A 23,364-nucleotide genomic window follows, 5' to 3' on the forward strand; every position below is an offset into this window, starting at 1 on the left:
ATAATAAAAAAAAAAGAAATTCAAAAAAAAAAAAAAAAAAAAAAAACAAAATTTTTAATTTTGAAAAAGGTTTTTAATTTTGAAAAAGGTTAAAAAATAACTTTATATTTTAACCATCACACTCAGACTTGCCTAATTGGGACAGTAAGGTTTAAAGTATCACAAAACACTCATCAAACTACAAATCAATTTTTATCTCTAGTAACTAAGTGGATTTTGTGATATGGTGGCGTTATTAGATAGGCATCTGCTATCAGTATGACCATGTAGAACACAAATCGATAGCTAGGAGACACACATCCCACGTGTGGTATACTAAATATATATCCATAGATATATATTTTGTTCATATGAACATTTTGACGTATAATCTTCGGCAAACTAAATTTTATTTTATTTTATTTTATTACTGGTAACAGGTCCAATTTGGTTGTTTACCATTTATTGTTTATTGTTTCCATTTTCATCTCTATTATCTTTTAAATAATAATATCATGTTATTATTTAACATCTTCCTCCTAGTTAATATCTTCGTTTAATTATAAATTTACTCGTACTTTTGCTATCATAACCCTCATCAAAATATTTCCTTTCCTTTCGTTTCCTTTCCTTCATGTCTCGTAGATTAGATTAAGCAGTAATTACTCCCATATCTTCCCATCACTCTCTTAATCCTGCGCGAATCAAACCTTATTATCCTATCACCTTCAAAAGTTTATTTAACTTGTACTACCTAAATTTTGTAATTTTGCCTGGCCTTACCCCCTTGTTATGAATTTTTGAAAAGTGGAGGAATCTTTTTATATACTTTTTTTTTATTATTTCTATTTTGTGCATTTTTAATCTTGTTTTTTGCAAATCAAGTTTCATTGGGGAAGGAAGGAAGAGTAGGGATTGATGGATTTCTTTTTCAACTTAGTAACCATTTACTTTGTTTAAAGCTTAATGATGAAATATCATTTCCTCAAAACTTCCATGTCATAATTGGTCTATTCAATCATCGATGCCAATCATTCTTTATAGAAAATCACTCCATCCTCAATTCTACATTCTACATCCTATTTTAAGCATCCTTTTTATCTCATAATATAATATAATATGCAATGCATATATTTTTAGAACCTGTTTATAGGGCTATTGTTGACATTTCTTTTTATTTGCTTTGCTCTCTCCCTCCCTCCCTGTCTGTACTTATTTGCCAAACTTTTTTATCAATAACTCCTTTCAAATCACTATTTGTAATTTTGCATCTAAGATGGGCCCAGTTCATTCAAGGATCGACAACTATAGACCTTGTAAAAACAAAGTTTGGAATACCTATTTCATCTCAAACTCGAAAGCCAAGAGGGGTAACCCGAAACAAAGGAAAACCTACTGATGGCAGATTATAAATATATATAATTATCTAAAAACTCAAAACTCAAAAATGAAAATTAAAAATTATTTATTTAACCATTCTAAAAAAGTTAAGTCGATATACAAGCCTTATTAATGCTTATTTAAGTTATCTAATGGTATGGTATTAAAGTTATTGCAACAACCATAAGTAAAAATATAAATGGTAATAATAACTATTGAAAACTCTTGTGCGTTGTTACCTAAAATGGACAATGAATTCTATTTTATTATCTAACTTCCTTATATCCTTTCAAATTTTTTTTTCACTACAACAATGAAAAATATAATTAATTTATAGCTATGATACATATTACCTTACATGAAACATTACATGTACCATAGTACTATTGAAACAATAACTGTACAACTACAAATTTAAGTTTTGAGTTATTTCCCGTAGGTTCATCCCCCCCCTCTATATATGCTCCCCCAAATGAAGTTAATGCTCGTGTGCAAATTAAGCTTTTTCTTGTCCTGGGATGTTTCATTATAAAGTTAGGATGGAGCCTTACCTTACCTTATCATTTATATGCTAGCTTAATGAAATATAATAAAATGTTCATAACCAAGTAGATGTAATACAGAAGTTTTTTTCAACAGTCCACTTTACTTCACTTCACTTTTCTTAAACGATCTAGAATCACATCATCTTAATCATCATCATCATATCTGTTGCCCTTGCCCTTTGCCCTGCCCTGAGCCTAAAAAAAAAAGCGGAAAAAGGAGGGCAACAAAAATAAAAAAAGAAATTTTTAACGGCTTAACAGAAAAAAAAAAGCGGAAATTTTTTATTTTTTATTCAATTCGCCGTTTCTATAACTCCCATCCATGTCTATAATTAGGTCAACCATAATGATTACCTGCTCCCTTTCATCCTGTAGTTGGTGAATAAGTCATGATTATCGCCTGCAAGTCACAGCATATCATCTACAAAGGAATTTATTTTCTTTCTTTTGGATTAGGTCTCTAGGTTTTACGAATTATTAGGTACTTTTTCTTGTTTTGCATTTGAATTCTTTTGTTGCATAATACGAATGCTTTTTCTTTTCAAATGCCTTACAAATTTAGTATTGGATTATAAATAAGCCATGGTATGTAGTTACTTTGCTTCATCTTAGATGAGTAACAAGCTGCTGCAAAACTAGCAAAGTGGTATGCATTGATAGTTAACGTTGATGTATATCCGCCTATCTGTCTGAATAAATCAGCTCTAGTCTTCATACTCTATTTGACTAATATTATTAATGTACATAGATCGGAGATCACATCTAGATTAGATTAAGGCATTCTCTCTCTCACACCTTACTTGCTTATTTACTCCCTTCTATTGTACCATAACAGTAATTCTGACGATCAGTAACTACATATTCAGTTTTATTTTTTATGTATCTATTATTACATCTTGACTTAAAACAGGCTTTGAATCCATTTCATTTCCATAGTCTCTTAACCTGTTGAATTCATCTCATCTCGTCTCATATGACCTACTACAACTAGCTCTATTTCTTTCTGTTTTCGGAATTTTTAGTTTTCAGCCGTCAACCCAAAAAAAGAAAAAAAAAAGGAAAAACTTTTAACGAGATGGTTGATGTATGTAAGTGGTTTTATAAAATTTCATGTTGGTTAATTAAAACCGTTGTTATAATGCATCTCTTCGGATAATGTATCGTTTATGCCTTGATATTGATCTTGAATCTAGTTTAGTTTATCCGGTAAAGGAGAATTGCTATTTCCATTTCCTTCTTTCTTTCCTGCCTTAGTTTTATTCTGTATATTGCAAAAATAAGACTTTTCAAAAGCGACGATCGTTTTTTTTTTGATGTATTTTTTTACATTCCCTTGTGGTTGATGAAACAAGAGATTATTAAGTTACGGTGTAACGTTATCGTTTCATATTAGCTACGTTGTATACAAAGGTCTCCGTAACTAAAGGTTATGAATATTCAGTTCTGATATCACATTACGTTTTATTTTTTAAAGTCCTCCCCTCTCCTCCTTTTCTATAAACCTGTTTATAAAATCTAATCTACCGTCTAATTAATCTCGGTTTTTATTTCAGTTAGTAATTTTGGTTGCTTTGACAAAAACTGGGACGATTCCTCCTGTACCTACTGCAAACGATCTATGACCTAATGCCATTAATTGAGCTTTAATAGTTCCACTATGAGTGGTTAAACTAATGATATCATCATGTTTCACTTCATTAAATAAATATTGAAATTGTTTATAAATTCTTAAAGCATGTTCAGCCACAGATTCACGATAATCAGTCTTGAAATAAATATCTTCTTCTTCAAATCCAGGTTCAATGATAAACCCCTTTGGTTCATATTTCTTACTGATGATTGATTTGGGTGATCTTTTATCACAAGTATGAATACCAATGGTTTCTCTTAAATTTTCTTGTATTAAAGGTTTGATTTCTTCAATTTTAACAATATCATCCCATGTACCAATCAAAGTATCAATTGATCTACTTAATGGACTAGCAAAGAATCTAGTTGGTTTAATTAAATTTTCATCCTTTTTAGAATTATTTATTAATTGAGATTTCCAAAATTTATTATTTTCTTTAGCTTGATTTTGACCTAATTCAGTTAATAAAGGATCTGGACCCCAAACAATTTCTCCATCTCCATTCAATTTAGACCAATGGTCATCCCAATCTTCATTACCATATTTGGAATGACCTAAATTATGATATCCTTGACCGTGTCTTGATAAAAATAATAATTTATAAGTTTCATGAGATGATGCTTTTGAATTTAATTCTTTTAAATGATCAATGATTTCATCCCAACCTTTTAAAATCCCAAAATTATCTTTAAGATAATCAAAAGTAGTTTCATCAGTATTGGATAATGATTGTTTAAAAACATTTGGAACAACTTCAAATGTCCAATATTCATTCAAAGTAGAATTGAATTGGTCAACTCGTTGTTGATATTCAGTTCTATCATTGGAACTGATTTGAGAATCGAAAATATCTAATTTACTTGGATTAGTAGCCATTGTTACAGTAGTTGTACTTGTATAGTTGTAAGTATTCCTTGAAGATCAAAGTTGTGGATCATGTTACACGTTTTGATTACAATTTTGACAAATTTTTTTGTGTCTTATTTTGATTGCCAAAAATAGTTTGCGACATAAAACTGTCTTTTTTTTAAGTTTACCCGGAACTACATCTACCATAGCTCTACCATAGCTGATATATACCACTAGAAGAGTGGTCAAATCTGGTGAATAACAATATAATTTGACAGACTTATATGTCCATTACTGATTTGTTGTGGATAAGAATGAGTGGAATGAATTATTTTTGCAGTATTGATTGAATTGGTAGCTTGTGACGTAATCATTACTGAAAGACATCAACTTTGTCTTGGAACTTGCAGTAGAATATGAAAGAACTGTAATCACATCAACATCACGATTATATTAATGAATCAACGTCACTCATTGATTGATTGAAATAGTGATGTTTAAAAAGGTAAGGGTAAAACCATGTTGATTTTTGGCAGCACCAACACAAATAGAACCAAGTTTTTACTCATTTTTGGCTGTTCTTTTTTACAAAAAGTTATAACTAACTTCCCTTCTATATTCTCTTAACACATGATACTCCCTATGATGATTTCTTTCTTGATTGACTCACTAATTGATGGTCAACTGATGATACAATCACCATTTGCAACAGTTAAAGCAACGACAACAGAGAACTCTTTAATTGAGAAAAAAGTCGTGTGCTGATTCCCAAAAAATGTTTCGACCATTTCAGTTTTTTTTGCCCAAATCCCCAAATCAAAAAGAACAAGATTCGTTTAACTATATCATATCTATCTTTAGTACTTTCAATCATCATCCCTTTTATCACATACCTTCAAAGTGAGTAACTACAGAACATTGTTCATCATCAACTGACTTTATTCGTATATTCAATCTCAGATTAATTGCCGTGTTTTTAACCTACATAGTGGTGCTACAATTCACAGTTTAAACAAATACGATTAGACACCGAAATTCAATCAATTGACCTGGTGTTGTGAATTAATCCATCTTATCATCACTATTCAAGTCATTCTTTTATCGTCAAAATCTTTTATCTACGATTATCAACCTATTCCAAAAAATTTGCATTGAAAGTCATTCTTCAGGACATATAATCCTCCATTATTACATCCCTTCCATCACGTATCATATATAATCAAATCATATCTACAAAATGGATGACTTCAACGATGAATTGTTCCCATTGGCTTTGTTAATGGATGAATTAAAACATGACGATGTATCCAATAGAGTAGAAGCCATGCAAAAGTTAGATACTATTGCTATTGCTTTAGGACCAGAAAGAACTCTTAAAGAATTATTACCATTTTTAAATGATGTTGCTCAAGATGATGAAGAAGAAGTATTTGCAGTCTTAGCTTCCAAATTAGGGGATTTTATTCCTTTAATTGGAGGTCATCAACATTGTGAACCTTTAATTCAAATCTTAACTATATTGGCTTCAATGGAAGAACCTATTGTTAGAGATAAAGCTATCGATTCTTTAAATAAAATCAGTTTGGAATTAACTCCAGAAGAATTAAATAATATCTTCCTTCATTTAATTCAAAATTTAAGTCAAGGTAATTGGTTTTCTAAAAAAATTGCAAGTTGTGGTTTATATAAATCAGTTATTGTAAAAGTTAATGCTTCAATTAGAAAAGAATTATTAAATTTATATTTAAAATTGGTTTGTGATGAATATCCAATGGTTAGAAGATCTGCTGCTACTAATTTACCAACTTTAATTGATTTATTAACTGAATTTACCACTTTAACTCCAAATGATGCTAATAAAATGAATAATGATGATTGGGATATTATTTCAAAAATGTTTCAACATTTAATTAATGATGATCAAGATTCAGTTAAATTTTTATCCATTGATGTATTAATTTCTATATTAGAATTCTTTCAAAAATTACAAGATCAAAGATTTAATTCCGAATTTTTATCATCATCATTAAAATTAATTAAAGATGAAAGTTGGAGAGTCAGGTATGCTGCTGCTGAAAGATTCTCTAAAATCGCCAAGAATTTCGTTAGAAATGAAAGTGATTTATTTCAATTAATTGATCCTTTTATTAGTTTAATGAAAGATAATGAAGGTGAAGTTAGAAAAGCTATTGCCAAACAATTACCTTCATTTTGTGAATTATTAGTAAGTTATCCTTCAACAAAAGTTACTATCTTAAATAAAATTATTCCTGTGGTTAATGATTTATCTCAAGATTCTCAAGAAACTGTTAGAGCTTCATTAGCTTCAACTATAACTGATTTATCTCCAATTTTAGAAAAGCAAGCCACCATTGAAAAATTATTACCAATCTTTTTAATCATGTTAAAGGATGAATTCCCTGATGTTAGATTAAATATTATATCAAATTTATCAGTAGTTAATGAAACTATTGGTATTAATCTTTTATCAACCAATTTATTACCTGCTATAACTGAATTAGCTCAAGATCATAAATGGAGAGTTAGATTGGCTATTATTGAATATATTCCAAAATTAGCTAAACAATTAGGAGAACCATTTTTTAATGATGAATTATTATCACTTTGTATGTCATGGTTATGGGATCCAGTATTTGCTATTAGAGATGCTGCTGTTAATAATTCTAAAGAATTAACTATTATATTTGGATCTCAATGGGCTGAACATGAAATTATAAATCGTTTATTAAATAATGGTGGTAATATCACTAATAAAAAAGATTCAACCACTACAAATGCCACCACTAATGATGATGAACTCGATGAAAAAATTGATGATGATGATGATGATAATACTAATTCAAATAAAATTGATTATTCTAATTTTATTATTAGAATAACTTGTTTATTCACAATTACAAGATTAATTCCTGTCATTGATTATCCAATAATTACCAAGAAAATTTTACCATTTATTAATAATTTAATTGTTGATTCTGTACCAAATATAAGATTTAACGTTGCTAAATCATATTTAATCATTGGAGAAACTTTAATTAAGAATAAAAGAAAATTCAATTTAAGTGATGAAGAATTGAACAAAATTATTAATACTGAAATCTTGGTTAATTTAGAAAAATTACAAAATGATGAAGATGTGGATGTGAGATACTTTTCCAGTAAAAGTATTCAAGGAATCAAAGATTTAGTCAATTAATCATCATTATCATTCTCAGTTCCTACCATTCTTCCTTTCTTCATTTAATGAAAACATTCTCTCTCTCATTTATTATTATTATTACTATTACTATTATCTTCATTTCATTTTAAAGGTTATATACACATAAATGTAAAACTTTACTTGCACAATTATTATTAGTATACTGATGTTATAACATTACGGTTATTTGCTATTGTTCCTTTTTTTTATTTGTTAGCTTTTTCATTTGTTGTTGTTTTACTCATTTCCTTTTTATCCTTCTTTCTTTCTTTTTATATTATATATTATAATTTAATTAATGACTTATTTAAAGAATTTTAACTTTGTACATATCCTATCTATCATAACCTTCATTAATAGTCTGCCAACTATATCTTAAATTTGTTGTTGTTGTTGTGATTTCTTTTCTTGTTTCTTCTTTTCTAATTTTTCAAAATCAAAATCAAATGAAGCTCCACATCCACAAGCAGTAGAAGTATAAGGAGAATCAACAATCTTAAACTGACTACCGATTAATTCTTTCGTATAATCAAGTTTAGAATCTTGTAAGATTTCCAATGAACTTTGATCTAATAAAATTTGTGCAATTTCATCTTTATCAACTTCATCAAATCGTTTAAATACCAATATATCATCGTCATCAATATCATCATCTTGTTTAATTTCTTCTAATTCCTTGTTTAAATCAGTTAATTTCAAATTATATTGGAATCCATGACATCCACCACTTTCAACACTGATTTTCAATATTGAATTAGGATTATTATCACTTTGAGCAATATGATTTAATTTCTTACTAGCTCTTTTCGTTATAGCAATCGATAAATCAGTCTTACCATAAATCAATTTGGTTCTTCTGAAATCATCAATATCCTCTTGAGGAACCTCTTGCAGTTGTACGTTCTTCAATGGTATAGGATCTTTAGGTAATGCAAATGCTGATGCCTTTAATGATTTGGTTGTATCACTACGAGATGAAGTTGTAGTAATTGATGTTGAGTAATTGTTATGGCGTATAACTAACGGCACCAAACTTTGACATCTTTGAACAGACAGTATACTATCTGACCTTATTATAGCTCTACCCAATGGTGTTATATACCTTACGGAACGAATCATCTCTTTGACCTTTCCTTAAATCTTGTCAAATCCCGATTACAAATAACTTAATTTTACTGGTCTTTAAAATTGATCCCTCTCAAAAATTTAAAAAATTGTTATGGTGTGCTATATGCAGGTCGCAGTTTATACTTCTACCACCAATGATGAATTACAACAACAATAACAACGACGACAACAACGATCTGCACCTTACATCCTACTATAAATGTAGTAACTAACGATTATACGGTACAAATAGACTGTTTATTTTTGTAGTTTTTGTTATATAATATATATGTAAAGATTGTTTTAATTTTTCATATGTAAAGAGGATACATTCCACTTTTCCAATGACTAAAATGATAAAAGAAATGGGAGATTAAGTAAGGTAGGGTATGTATGTATATATGACTTGATTTACTTATATCTATCATTTGAAATTCTCCAAGATTCAAGGATATCATAATGAGCCCAATCTTCCTTTGGACCTTCCATACCTAATGGAATATATCTGAAATACCAGAATGTACCGGCAACAATAATATAAAAGATTAAGAATAATACAGCACGAATGATTTTAGCTTTGGCAGATGCATTAGCTAAAGCTAATGGAGCCGTGAAATATTCAATTTCATAACAAAGAACAATCATGGCAAAATAAAGAGCTGGAACATAATGATGAACATATGTAACTCTACCCATAATTACAAATGGCATGAAATGTAATCCCCATCCAAACATTGGATAAATACCTCCCATTAAGAATAATCTTAGTTTATTTGGTTGTTCTGTTGGAAAATCAACAATTTGTCTTTGCCATCTAATCAAATGATAGACAGTAAGGAAAGCAAATACTATTACACCAACAGTTGATGGCCAAGTAGTAGCTGGAGAACCAACTAAGAAATATTTAACTTTATTGGTAGACCAAGAACATAATCTAATACCAACATTTAAAGTTGGCCATTGCCACCATTTAGAAGCTAAATCATCTTGTTTATCAGGATCTGGAACTAAAGCATTATTTGTAGCCATCATAGCTAAATTTAATTGAATAAAATCTCTTAAAAATTTAGTCTTTGGTAATTTAAAATCAGGTTGTTCAGGTAAAATTTCATTACGATTATTTTCAATATTCCACCAAGTTCTTTTATCTTTTTTAAATGGATTTTTATAACAAACAACTTCACCTTGTCTAAAACCCCAATGAGGTAATGAACTACCACTGGCACCTAAATAACAATTCATAACTTGATTTTTTAATCTAAATGAAGTAGTAATTGGATGAAGTCTTAATTTATCTTCTGAAGAATGTTGTTCCATAACTTCAATAATCCAATTATCTTTAGCATCACCAATAGTTTGATTACCATAACATGCAACTTCATATTCTGATTTAGAAACAGGAGCTGAAACATCATGAGTATGTAAATTTCTACCGGTTTGAGGATGCATGATTCTAACCGTCATACCATCAAGAACATATTCAACACTAGTATTATTATTAGCAGTATCATAATAAGGTTGACCTCTTGCTCTTTGGAAAATCCAATTATTATTGGAATCTTTATGAGAATAAGTGGTAACTTGTTGTTGTTTTGAACCTTCTGGGAAAGTTTGAACATGAGAATGTAAAAGACCACCAGTTAAACCTTGATTTTTTAAAGTCATAACAGAATGAACAATGGAAACTTCACGAGGACCACCACCAACATCTGAACCTAATAAATTAGCTTGAAATAAGGTGGACATATTTGCATCACCAGTACCTGTTCTATATAATAAATCAAAATGAACTTTAAAACTTAATAAGAACACTAAAAATGGAACAATGATTAAACCAATAATTCTAGCAATCCAATGTTGAATGTAGCGAATCCAACCAATTGATCTATCGCCTAATTTATTCCAAAGATCAGTAACAGTATAAATACCCACTAAAGTAGTAACGAATAAACCTACCATTTTAACGGAACAAGTACAACCAATGGAGAAACCAGTTAATAATAACCATTTCCACCATTTTCTGGAAAATTCTTGCTTTTTATTATTAAAATTATTAAATCTTGAAAATGTAAAAACAGTAGCAACTGTAAAAAATAATAACATAGAATCTAAAAGGATAAATTTACCTAAAGTAACATAAGTAAATTCAAGAGTTACCATTAAAGTAAATAACCAAGTAGTGGCAATTGAAAATCCAATTTCTTTCATAGTAAAATAAGCTAATGGAACACATAAAGCTGAAAAAGTAGCATTAAAGATTCTCATTTTAGTATAATCAATATAATCAGGATAAGTTTCACCAGAAGGGAAATCCCAACTACCATTATAACCAGCTAAATAACCGGATAAACCAATTAACATTTTACCTAAAGGAGGATGAACATCATGATAGAATTCATGTCTTAAATAATAAGAACCAAACTTACCAAAATGAGCTTCATCCCATACCACCCCATTATTAATTCCAATTCTGTATAATCTAACAAAGAACGATAAAGCGGTGAATAAAATAGGAGCTAAGATTGATTCTAATTTCTTTAATGAATCAACGTATTCTTTAGCATCATCATATTGAGTTCTCTTAGAGAGTTCTTCTTTATCAGCTGAACCATTCACTTCTTCTTTATCTTCTATTTCTTCATCTTCTTCAATATGTTTTTCATGTTTAGGATGTCTTTCACGAAGAGAATCCTTCTCTCCCGTGCTTACACCAGACGACGAAGACATGATGATCTATGTTCTGAAAGCAAAGGGATAATATGTCTGAATCTGCAGATAGCCAATTGAGATGAATTACACTAGTCTAGCCAAGTCAACCTAAAGGAAAGAATATATCAAACAATTGTTGAAATTTGGCTGCCTTTTTTTTAATTCTGTGTGGGTGTCAATAATGGGAGTGGTACACACAAAAAAGTTTGAGTATACGTGTTTTTTTTTCTTTTACTTTTTGAAATTTCCACGCGCCAAAGTCCAAATTAAGAAACAGATCATTTTTCAATTTTGAGAGAAGAAGAAGAGGAAGAGGAATGGTGTAATTAAGAAGGAAGAGAATGATTCATTGATCAATTGTTAATGTAATTTAAGTTGAAAGAATAATTAAATAGTTTAGATCGATTCAGAATTATCATGCGAATACACTCATATGTTTAAATCTTACATAACTCTAATTTCAACTAGACTAATCAAGATAGACTTATTAGCGAATATCTTCCATCTATGCAATTACAGGTAATTATAATTATAGTTAAAAATATATCAATATATTTATCATTTTTGAAGCTAAAAAGTTATATAAATTATATCAAAACAATTATATATATATAAAAATAATCTGGAACTTAAACCAATCAATCAACTCATTATAAGCAATTGATTAATGATAAATTAAATTAATCACTAATCTTGTTTATAACTTTGTGGATAGTTAAGCAGAAACTTTAGCAACGTGTTCTAATAAATCAACAACTCTGGTGGAGTAACCAAATTCATTATCGTACCAAGAGATTAATTTAACAAAGGTTGGAGATAATAAAATACCAGCTTTTTGATCAAAGATTGAAGAGTATGATGAACCTAAGAAATCGGTAGAGACAACAGCATCTTCAGTGTAACCTAATACACCTTTAAGAGCACCTTGAGATTCAGCTTTAATGGCAGCAGAGATTTCTTCATAAGTGGCTGGTTTCTTTAATCTAACAGTTAAATCAACAACGGAAACATCAACGGTTGGAACTCTTAAAGACATACCGGTTAATTTACCATTTAATTCTGGAATAACCTTACCAACGGCTTTAGCAGCACCAGTGGAAGATGGAATAATGTTACCAGAAGCAGTTCTACCACCTCTCCAATCTTTATGGGATGGACCATCAACAGTTTTTTGAGTGGCAGTAATGGAATGAACAGTGGTCATTAAACCTTCTTCAATACCAAATTTATCATTAATAACTTTAGCTAATGGAGCTAAACAATTGGTAGTACAAGAAGCATTTGAAATAATGTTTAAATCTGAAGTATATTTATCAGAGTTAACACCAACAACAAACATTGGAGCATCAGAAGATGGAGCAGTGATAATAACTTTTTTAGCACCACCAGTAATATGTTTTTGAGCACCTTCTAAGGTGGTGAAAACACCGGTTGATTCAATAACGTAATCAACACCAGCTTTACCCCATGGAATGGAAGCTGGATCTCTTTCTTGGAAAACTTTAATGGCGTGACCATCAATAACTAAAGAATCACCTTCAGAGGTAACTTCACCATCATATCTACCATGAGTAGAATCATATTTGAACATATAAGCAGCATAATCTGGAGCAATGAATGGATCATTGACAGCAACAACTGTAATATCTTTTCTTGCTAAAGCAATTCTAAGGACTAAACGACCAATACGACCGAAACCGTTAATACCAACTGTGATAGCCATTGTATAATATGTATATGTTTTTTAATTTAAATTAAATTGAAATCAATTGATTAAAACTAAAAGAAAATAGTAAAACATAAAAATTATAAAAAATTGGATGAATTGGAAATTTGAGGGTTAATTTATATGGAAAAAGGAGGAAATTTCGTTGGTTCGTTCAATTTGGGAATAAAATTGGGCTTTGTTCAGTTTTAGAGGTAGGGAGGTTGGCAATGGGAGGGAGGGAGGGGGGGTTACTAATGTCGTGGTGGTGATGTTGCGCTATATAGTTTTAGAATTATACAATGTCGTGCATCCATCATCATACAATTTTTTTCAATAGTGAGTTGTGTGCAGGACATGGTTGTATATGAGTGACAGGAGGAAGAACAAATAGCAGCAGAGGCCCCCGGGGCATAGTTATCCACTGATTAATTAGTAGTGTAAAACCTTAACTTAACCGATCAACGAATTAGTATCAATAAACACTAGTATATTGATTCAAACTCCATTAATTAATGATTCATAGATCAGGTAAACTTCTAATTATTGAATGAATGACATGTTCTATATCGATTACAAATTCATCTCTCTAACTAAAGGCCCAAACCAGACCAACAGAAAAAAAAAAATAACTCATCTGATGACACACTGATTTGGACAAACGGATGCAACACCACTAACAACACAACAGTATTAACTTACTTGGTGAACTGATTTCATAGTAATCAACATATGTACAACGCCGTTCATTTCTCTCTATAATGTTCTATTTTACTATGACTTAATCAATTTCATCTATTTAATTGATCTCGTTTAATGGTCACCACCATCATTCCCCTCCTTTCTAAATTAGCAGCTAAAATTAATTAACTATCATAAATTTCTATTTGATTTCTAATCAATATAAGAGTTAATCACTCATCTATTTCAATCCCCGTTATAACCTATACTTACTTACTTACTTACTTATCATAGATTGATTAACAGTACTTACTATTCATTCAACAATCGTCATCATACTCTATAATTAACCGATTATGAGTATCATACAATGATAAAATTAAACTGTGCGACATTTTTGCTAATTTTTTCTTAACCATTTCAGTTTTTGTTACCCATGAGGTGTAGTGGTATGGGTCATTTAATCGCATGGATGAAGTCCGAGGCCGACGATCACGTGCAGTCGTCCAACTAAATCATCTCGTCATAATTCAATCAAGTTAATTAAATAGTTATATAATGTAATACCATATCTATATGTTGTTGCAAACTATATATTAATTACAATTGATGGCAAAAAATAATAATTATTAAACAAATTAGTTCCATTGTGCAGTTTATAACGAGACAGCAAAAGCTAACTCTAACTTAAACCATATCTCCCCAGCCTTATGACCGTATTTTTCATATGTTTACAGTTTAACTTTTTCACTTTTACAGATTAGTTTCATTATTTTTACACTTTATAATTCCAATTTTTACAGGTTATTATGGACCTATTTATTGAACCTCGGAGCGTGCAGGAAATTGATAAAAAACCCTGGAGATTTGTTCCTGTATATTATAATTGGGTTTAGCCTTTCATTTAATGAATTTCGGGATATAAGCTCACATTTGAAACTAAATCTACAAAGATACTGTTGTATTCCTAATTGGACCGGGTATGGTACTTCCTTACGGACTTATATTACCATGGATTGATTCTCCATTTTGTGGGGTTGGGTTTAGCTTTTAACTTTTGTCTTAAATCGTGGTAGGTCCGAGTCTTGGATTGTCTGACTCCCGAGTCTGGGGTTCAAATTGAAATCGCCTGTTATACGTAATATATGAGTTATCTAAAGACAAGGAAATACAACCAGAGGTTTGGAAATTTCATATTGTTTCGGAAAAGAGTATTTCAATGTGAGCTATCGTATCAATTGGATTATTTAATTGCTGTCTGGTCTAGATCTAACAATATTTTTCAATTACCAGCACTATTTCTTCTCTTTCTCTGGTTTCTCTCCCCGCTGTAACATTAACATTTCCTAAATCTACAACCCTTAATATATTTGAAATACCATAACCAATGATAAGTTTAGACTACAAAGGCTAAACACAATGAAATGTCCTAATTAGTTTTATATATTTCCTAATTAGACTTATAGTTTCAGTCTAAACATGTCTTTTTTCTTCCATAAGAAACATAGCACCATAATAAAATGTAACAAGTATTTATTATTATTATTATTATCTTACGTAATCGCTTACATAATTGGCATTATCTTATTATTATTACGAAGAAGAAGATTAAATTTATCAAATATCAACTAACATTATCTTCATTATCATTAAAAGTTTCCATTATTTCTAATGTCATTAAGATTAATTAAATTGAATTCGGAAAATCATATTCCATCAATTGGTCTAGGTACGTGGGATTTACCTCGGAATCAAACCAGTCATATCGTCTATGAAGCATGTAAAGTTGGATATCGCCATTTTGATACTGCTGTATTATATGGAAATGAACGAGAAGTAAGTGATGGGATTATTCAATTTTTAAACGATCATCCTGATGTTTCAAGAGAGGAATTCTTTTATACTACTAAACTTTGGAATAATCAAGTTGGTTCTAATAGTTTGAAATATATTGAAGAGATGATTACTTCTAAAATTGGGGAATTGAAATATATCGATCTTTTATTAATTCATTCTCCATTACCTGGTAAAGTCAATCGATTAAATTGTTATGAACAAATGCAAATTGCCAAAGATAAAGGATGGGTTAAGAATATTGGTGTATCAAATTATGGTAAACATCATATTGAAGAATTATTAACCTGGTCAAAATTAAAATATAAACCATGTGTGAATCAAATTGAAATAAGTCCATGGTGCATGAGAACTGAATTAGCAACTTGGTGTTTAGATCAAAATATTAAAGTAGAAGCGTATGCACCTTTGACTCATGGATATAAGTTACATGAAGATCCAACTTTACAATCCTTAAGTGTTAAGTATGGGAAGAGTCCAGCTCAATTGTTGATTAAATGGTCATTAAAGAAAGGATATATTCCATTACCTAAAACCAAAACCATTTCAAGATTAAGTGAGAATTTAGATATTAATTCATTTGATATTGAAGATGATGATATAGTAAAAATTGATCATCCTGATGCTTATGAACCAACGGATTGGGAATGTACTGATGCTCCTTAAAATAAAACCCTTTGTACATATATAACATTCTATACTGAATAAAATAATGATTTAAAGTTTGCAATCACATCATATTTATTTGTGGTAAAGTCCATTTTGATTTATATTTTTTCGCCGATTATTTTAACCACCTTCAATTCAACTGTTTAAATAAAGCATTGACTGAATATACTCAGCCCAGTAAATGTTAGATAAACTATATCAATATCAGCCCAGTTTTAGAGTATCCCAGTCAATGGTTCACACTCATAGAAACTTAATTATACGGATCGGAATACGATTTATTCACCCCCTTTTACAATTGATTCGGACGGAAGTTATTCATGAACTAATTTGATGTTCCATATTCCATCCTTCAAAATACATACACAAACACTTAATGTAGTTATAAAGGGTGAAGGATGGATCAAATATATATAAATTGTAATTATATACCGAAGAAATATCGCCGTCTTTAAAGTTTAAACGCACGGAGATAAGTATTTAAGGTGTGGATCAATAAAAGCCATCGGAAAACACTAACACTATACCACCGTTATTATCCATAGCCTTAGCCTTATTTAGTTTTATGAATTTAGATTAATGGTTAAATAATAATTGAAGGATTACAATAACAAAGGGGGTAAAATGTGCATAAAAATTAAAGTCGGTTAAAAATATGATCATTTTATGAATTAAGATAAAATGGTGGAGAAGTAAAAACTGGGAAGAATCAGAATCAGAAGTTAAGGTTGGATGATCAGTAAGAGAGGTAGAAATCTAGCAGTGATTAACTTTGAACTTAGTGAGTATATATGATATGATGATTATAATGTATGCCATGAAAAAAAGATGTAATCCTTTATGAGTAGAATTGATCGGTATAAGTAAATTTCTGAATAAAATGTAAATGGAGGGGATACACATGTTAGAAGTCCGGTCTAGCTTATTCTTACTAGTTACATTTATGGTATATTTCTCCAGTCGATGAGACATGACATGACATACATGCTTCGATTATTAATGATCTAGGTGGCTTTAGTGTATTGTTTACATTCGGTGAAAACCAATTTTTTTCATTACTAATTAAATTTGAATCCCAATGAAAAATTAAGATGTAAGTCTACTGTATGTATCAAGATGTAATTGGAAGTAGATAATCACCATAATCTTATGATCCAAATATTCAAATCAGGTTAAAGCCATTTCATGAATGTTTATTTGTTCATGGAGATGTCCACCGAATATGAACGAAAGGTGATAATTTTTGCAATATACTTTATTTTTCACTATTCCATATGATTTTTATTTTTTTTAATTTTTTTTGTTTACCTTTTTTTTTTTTTTAAATGTATCACCGATTTTTTATTTTCGGCCGATTTCCTGAAGTAAGAGGTAAAATGAGAGAAAGACCTGTTTTAAACAGGAACAGCACAGAAAAAATAAAAGTGAGAGAGAATTATATCACGCACCTCTTAAAAATCAGGATATATATAACGCAAACTAAAAATGAAATTGTCATTAATTCTATCACTATCCGACCGATCGAACATTGATGATTAAAGATAAGACAAGTAGATATTCATAATGGCTCATTAAATGTGATGAATGTTAAGATCATAAATCAGATGTATTGTAGAAACTTTAACTTAAACAGAGAAGAGTATGAATGTCAGAGTAACTTTCAACTGACACGAAAGGCTGAAGTAAACAGAGAGAAAAAAAGAACGATCAGAAGAGAAAGTATTTAGCGGCTACAATTGCTACTACTGCTAAGTTTAAAAATTACCTCAACGGTTTTTTTAATCTGTCAATATAGTAATAGTTTTAGATTTTTACTGTATAACTACTATTATTATTCTCTCAAATATTTTAAAACATGGGTGATAATTAACAGCAATAATGGTAAATCTTTCTTGGGAAAAGTGAGTGATTACTTCAAACCACACCCCCTATGCATGCCAAGTACTTCATAGTCTCACATTCTCTAATTCCATTTCTGAATGGGTTATTACCTCATACGTAATCCTATAGTAGACTTGGGTCGTATACGACTCTGGAAGAAGGTACATAACAATAAATGTTTTTATCAACAGATATTTGAGAGGAGGGGCGGCACATCAAAAAAAAATAATATGAAGAGAATCTCTAGAAAATCGATATAATCAGCCATTTACAAAAGTCAAATGAAAGGCTAGATTTAAACTGTAAGTTTTGTTGAAACATTAATCCAGGTGCTGCCAAAATAGAAACTTCATAAACACAAAGGCTGAACAATTGTCTTGGTTTATTTCTGTAATTGGTATCAAATGTAGTTTTAAAGTTGGATTTTATCGGTAATAACCAATTTTTCGTTCATGTTAATTACTTTGTTTGTTTGTTTGTTTCTATTGTGGTTCTTCTTGGTATATTCTTATTTAGACTATTAAATTACATTGAATAAACTAGATGGGTTATATCAAAATATCTAATTGATTAATAACTAATTACTAACTAATCGATACTCAGTGGTGTCACCAAATCTCACTTTATTAATTTATGACAAATCTCATTATTTTTCTTTGCGGCTGCTGCTGATACTGCTACTTCTGCATCTGCAGCTGGTATAGGTGCCACATTAGTCCCGGACTTTTGTTCGTTCTCCGTTCTCCCCCACCATTCGATTCCAGTCACAAACCTGAACCCATGTTGTTTACTTTATTTCATATCAACACTATCATCATCATGAGTTAAAGCATCCTCCACCATTCCTCCAATTTTAATTGTTCACTATTTTCAAAGAATTTAATATTTTTCTCGCATATAACTCAAGAAAAAAGAAATTTCTACCGCTATCCGTTATTGTCACCAATTTCTCATTTCTTCTCGCCGGAATTTTATGTCACCAAAAAAAAACATGTTTTTATTTTTTTTTTGATTGCAAAATATTATTTCTGTCATAACTACAGCGTACTGCATGTAAGTTGTGGTTAAACGACTGAAATCAAACCAAAAGAAAAACACCCCCCTTTCAACTTGGATAATGTAGACCTTCAAGACATATACTTTATATTAACCATTATTACTTATATGTTGTAGGATGGAATCGTAATAAGTAAGTTCTTTATTTCTAACTCCTCCCTGTCGAAGTTATGTCATGAAGTATCCAGTTAAACTATTCCTTATCAGATAAATCTTACGAGTTTTATGTATGGTTTAAAATAAATAAATAGACATATATTTTTAAACTAGTAAGAGGAACTAAATCAATAAGTTACACATCAAAAGCTCCAATATCTCTAATTGTGAATGAACGAATTACACTTATTTAACAAAAACCTTTAATATTAAAAATAGAAAATAGAAAAACCGTAAAAATTAAATAAATTAAAACCATAAGAAATACTAACTCGAAATCCATACGAGACAAGGAGGGGGGTGAAAAGGAAAGAAGTAGGATATATACAACGTAAACTAACAAATAAAAACAATAAAAGCAAAAACACTAGCACTAAATCGTTGTAGACGGATAAATAAAATAAAATAAAATAAATAAATAAATAACTGATGTAATAATTCAAAGGTTGTGTGAATTATAATTTTATATGAGCGATGAATAAATATACTGAACAAAGGGATGTTAGAAAGTAATGGAATTGAACTAATTTGTAGAATGCTCTTGACCATTATCATTAACTATCAAATCTATCGATTGGAAATTATTAAATGCAAAAATGGAAGGTTCTTCATAAATTTGTTGTTGATGAGAAGTTGAATGGTATCCATTCAATTGTTGAACTTGTTGTTGTTGAGCCTGTTGTTGATTAATAAAATCATTAAAAAATAAAGATGTATTGGAATTTTCATTGCTTTGAGCTGGTATAATAGTATTATCATATTGGTTCATTACACCAGCTGCTTGCTTAAAATTACCTCCATTTACACTGGAAGCATTATTAAAATCAAATAATGAATTTAAACTTGTAGCAGTAGTACTTGGATTTGAAAAATTTTGTAAATGGAATTCATTTCCATTATTATTTATAAAATTATTTATCTTTTGATTACTTGAAGATGTTGATGATGTTGAACCATTAGCATTTCCATTATGATAAGGTTTATGAACATGACCACTATTTCTTAATTTTTGATGATGACCAGGAGAAAACGGTCTATTGATAGAACTAGATGATGATCTTCTATTTAAAGGAGCAATCCCTTGTTGTGATTGTTGTTGATGACCATTTGAAATTGATGTAGGAGGAGAATTTGTAATGGCAGAAATATCTTCAGTGGATATCATTGAACTATCTTTAGTTAATAAAGGTAATGAAGAGGTTGAAGTAGCATTACCAGGAGATGAAAATAAAGTAGCCTTTGCAAACGATGATGAATTATTATTACTATTATCGAAACTTTGACCATATTGAGATTGTGGTGATGGTCTTTTATGATATGATTTATGGGAATTTTTTCTTGAAGATATAGGAGATACCATAGATTCATTATCTACTTCATTGGGAATACCAGAATGACTATGATGATGTTGATGATGATGATGATGATTACTATTGTTATTACCTATTTGTGATGGATGATGGACTTGAATTTGAGAATTCTGTGAGAAACCTCCAAGGGAAAAATCACGAAGATTTAATTGATCAGTTATTGAAGTTTGAGAATTTTGAGGAGAGGTAGTAACTTTAGAAGAAATATCATCATATTCATCATCTTCATCTATAAAAGCATCTTCTTCATCTTCAAATTCATCATCGTCGTGGAATAAAAAATTCTTACTGTTGGTATTTTTTTCTTGCTTGACTTTTTTATTCACTGGTTCGCCTAAATTTGAAATTTGGTGATTTTTTGAATCGTGGGAAGAACCAAGGATAGGTCTATTATTATTAACCGGATTAAAATCGGATGAAGATAAATTTGATAATTTATGATTTTCAAATAATTGACTTGATTTAATTAAATTTTTTGAAGTTAAATTAGCAGCAATTAAACTTCCTTCTTCCCACTCAGTAGGCAAATTATTTAATAAACCTTGATTATTAATAAGAAATGTAACCACTCTATTAATTGGAATGATAGAATCAGTTGATTTTGAATCTAAATCAGTATGATTATGTTCTTCCTTAATATCAACTTCATCATTTTCATCAGTATCAAAGTCATCATCATTATCATTATTATTTTCATCATGTTCATTATCTTCATCATCATATTGATCAATCAAATCAGATAAGATCTTTACATGAGGTTTCAGTATTTCAATCAATTTTTCTAAAGATTTAGTCAAGATGTCTAATCTTGTTTCTAATAATTCGACATAACCTTGAGGATGATTCTTTTCTCTTAATTTTTTCTTTTCAGTGAACACACAAATTTTATTATCAATTAAACATCGATTACATGGTTTCTTACCATCACATTTAGTTTTCTTTATTCTACATGAATCACAAGCTTTTCCAACTCTCTTCTTTTTAATATGATTGGCATGATTATGATTATGGTTATGATGAGAATCGGTATCATCCGATGGAGAATTCGAATTTGCCATGATAGTAGTAGTTGTTGTTGTTGTTGTTTTAATTGTCTCTCTAGTGGTGAATATTTCGCAACAGGGAGGGCAAAAAAAAATTATTAGTGGTTGTGAGAACTATTATAGTTTTATAAGTAATGATGATATAGTAGTTTAAAGATGACTTGATGAACTACTATTAATAAATATAAGTCTAATATACTCGTGCAACAAGTAATAGAAATACGTCAAGTAGATGTTGTAATAATTTCTAAAGTACAGCCCGATAGATTTCAGTAGACGGAATAGGCACAGTTCAGCTAACGGAGCTAAAAAAAAAAAATTGAATTTTTAGTTTATGCGTTCTGATTGACGTTACCCGTTAAACAAAAAAAATTATGAATATTATTATTAATAAGTGAGTTGATAATTAACACACAATTAGTGATAATATGTAGGGAGTGAGGTAGGTGGTGTTAGCGGATATATGACTCAGTTTAAGATGATGGATTAAATAATAATAGATGGTTAACTGTGAATTGTGAATTGTGATGACATCAACGGGTTGGGGAAAGATGTGATGTGTGTTTGCAATATAATATAACGGGGTATGATTGGGTGGTGAAAGGGATGAACTTTTGATAGAATGGGAATATATATGAATATCTAATGTGGTGATAGTGAGTGGTTAGAGTGTCACTAGTTAGGTTGGATGGATGGTTGGTAGGATATTCTTCTACTTTGTGAATACTAGTATGATGTAATTGATACTAATAGTAGAAAGAATGGTAATAATGGTTTTTTGTTATAGATATATATAAGTGTACAATAATAATAATATTACTAATAACTTGATATCACTATTTTTAGTTATATATAAATTGAAGAATTGAAAATATATAAAAAGTTGCCAGCAATGATAAAAATAATTCAAATGATACTTTATGGATTTATTTATATTAAATTTTGATATAACAGGAAGTTCTAGATTATAAAGAGACAGTCAGACAGGAACAAAAAATATATATAATACACACACAATTACCGTACTACTCCAAAAAAAAAAAAAACCGATTAAATTAACGTAAATTTTAATTATAAAAAAGAAACAATCCTACAAAAGTTAAAATTTAAAATGAAAATGTGCATGTTAACAATTAGTTTATTTGATCATTATTATTTACTGGTATTATTAATAATAAAAGTAACGTATAGCTAACTGCTTTGAGCTAAATGGTTGTGTTCTTCGTTAGTTGTCCCTCTTTCTCTATGTTCGGCATGCTCATTATTGTTAAATTTACTAAACCAAAAAAAAAAAAAAAAAGAATTCTTTTTTTTTTTCCTCATTTATTAAAAGCCGATCTTCCGATTCTTTTCTTTTTTTTTTTGGTGGAGGGAGGGACTAGGATTTAAAATCACATTAAATTTTTATATCCGAAACCGATGAAAAAAAAAATAATAAAAAAAAATAAAAAAAATAAAAAAATAAAAAATCCTGATTATGAAGGTGTCTGGTTTTCAAATGGTCTCAAATCTTTTTTCCCTCCATCTGTT

The 23,364-nt window shown here is 29.7% G+C and overlaps 7 protein-coding genes across 7 annotated transcripts; 2 read left to right on the plus strand and 5 right to left on the minus strand. All coding sequences in view use genetic code 12, as the record gives it.

The window, feature by feature from the left end:
* Positions 1 to 3,453: 3,453 nt before the first annotated feature.
* DFJ63DRAFT_335722 (putative phosphomutase) lies at positions 3,454 to 4,410 on the minus strand (the record flags this gene model as incomplete). The annotated part of the gene is made up of 1 exon (XM_064908254.1): positions 3,454 to 4,410. The coding sequence occupies one exon, from the start codon at positions 4,408 to 4,410 to the stop codon at positions 3,454 to 3,456; it is 957 nt and encodes a 318-aa protein (XP_064761745.1).
* Positions 4,411 to 5,620: 1,210 nt separating this feature from the next.
* On the plus strand, positions 5,621 to 7,600 carry TPD3 (protein phosphatase 2A structural subunit; the record flags this gene model as incomplete). Its single annotated transcript, XM_064906188.1, has 1 exon — positions 5,621 to 7,600. One exon carries the CDS (start codon positions 5,621 to 5,623, stop codon positions 7,598 to 7,600), a length of 1,980 nt encoding a protein of 659 aa, XP_064761746.1.
* Positions 7,601 to 7,789: 189 nt separating this feature from the next.
* On the minus strand, positions 7,790 to 8,922 carry ISA2 (Isa2p). The gene has a single exon (XM_064903609.1). The coding sequence runs from the start codon at positions 8,720 to 8,722 to the stop codon at positions 7,979 to 7,981; it is 744 nt and encodes a 247-aa protein (XP_064761747.1). The 5' UTR covers positions 8,723 to 8,922; the 3' UTR covers positions 7,790 to 7,978.
* PMT2 (dolichyl-phosphate-mannose-protein mannosyltransferase) lies at positions 8,922 to 11,933 on the minus strand. The gene has a single exon (XM_064903608.1). It carries the CDS (start codon positions 11,435 to 11,437, stop codon positions 9,122 to 9,124), a length of 2,316 nt encoding a protein of 771 aa, XP_064761748.1. The 5' UTR covers positions 11,438 to 11,933; the 3' UTR covers positions 8,922 to 9,121.
* Positions 11,934 to 11,954: 21 nt separating this feature from the next.
* On the minus strand, positions 11,955 to 13,292 carry TDH3 (glyceraldehyde-3-phosphate dehydrogenase (phosphorylating)). Its single transcript, XM_064907034.1, has one exon. It carries the CDS (start codon positions 13,140 to 13,142, stop codon positions 12,135 to 12,137), a length of 1,008 nt encoding a protein of 335 aa, XP_064761749.1. The 5' UTR covers positions 13,143 to 13,292; the 3' UTR covers positions 11,955 to 12,134.
* A 2,057-nt stretch (positions 13,293 to 15,349) lies between these two features.
* Positions 15,350 to 16,705, plus strand: DFJ63DRAFT_154235 (aldo-keto reductase superfamily protein). The gene has a single exon (XM_064903610.1). The coding sequence runs from the start codon at positions 15,477 to 15,479 to the stop codon at positions 16,323 to 16,325; it is 849 nt and encodes a 282-aa protein (XP_064761750.1). The 5' UTR covers positions 15,350 to 15,476; the 3' UTR covers positions 16,326 to 16,705.
* A 2,789-nt stretch (positions 16,706 to 19,494) lies between these two features.
* On the minus strand, positions 19,495 to 22,232 carry FCR1 (Fcr1p). The gene has a single exon (XM_064903607.1). The coding sequence runs from the start codon at positions 21,847 to 21,849 to the stop codon at positions 19,945 to 19,947; it is 1,905 nt and encodes a 634-aa protein (XP_064761751.1). The 5' UTR covers positions 21,850 to 22,232; the 3' UTR covers positions 19,495 to 19,944.
* Between the last annotated feature and the right edge of the window lie 1,132 nt (positions 22,233 to 23,364).

Source organism: Scheffersomyces coipomensis (genome assembly GCF_036884675.1).
Source record: "Scheffersomyces coipomensis strain NRRL Y-17651 chromosome Unknown DFJ63scaffold_4, whole genome shotgun sequence".
Classification (NCBI taxonomy): Eukaryota; Fungi; Ascomycota; class Pichiomycetes; order Serinales; family Debaryomycetaceae; genus Scheffersomyces; species Scheffersomyces coipomensis.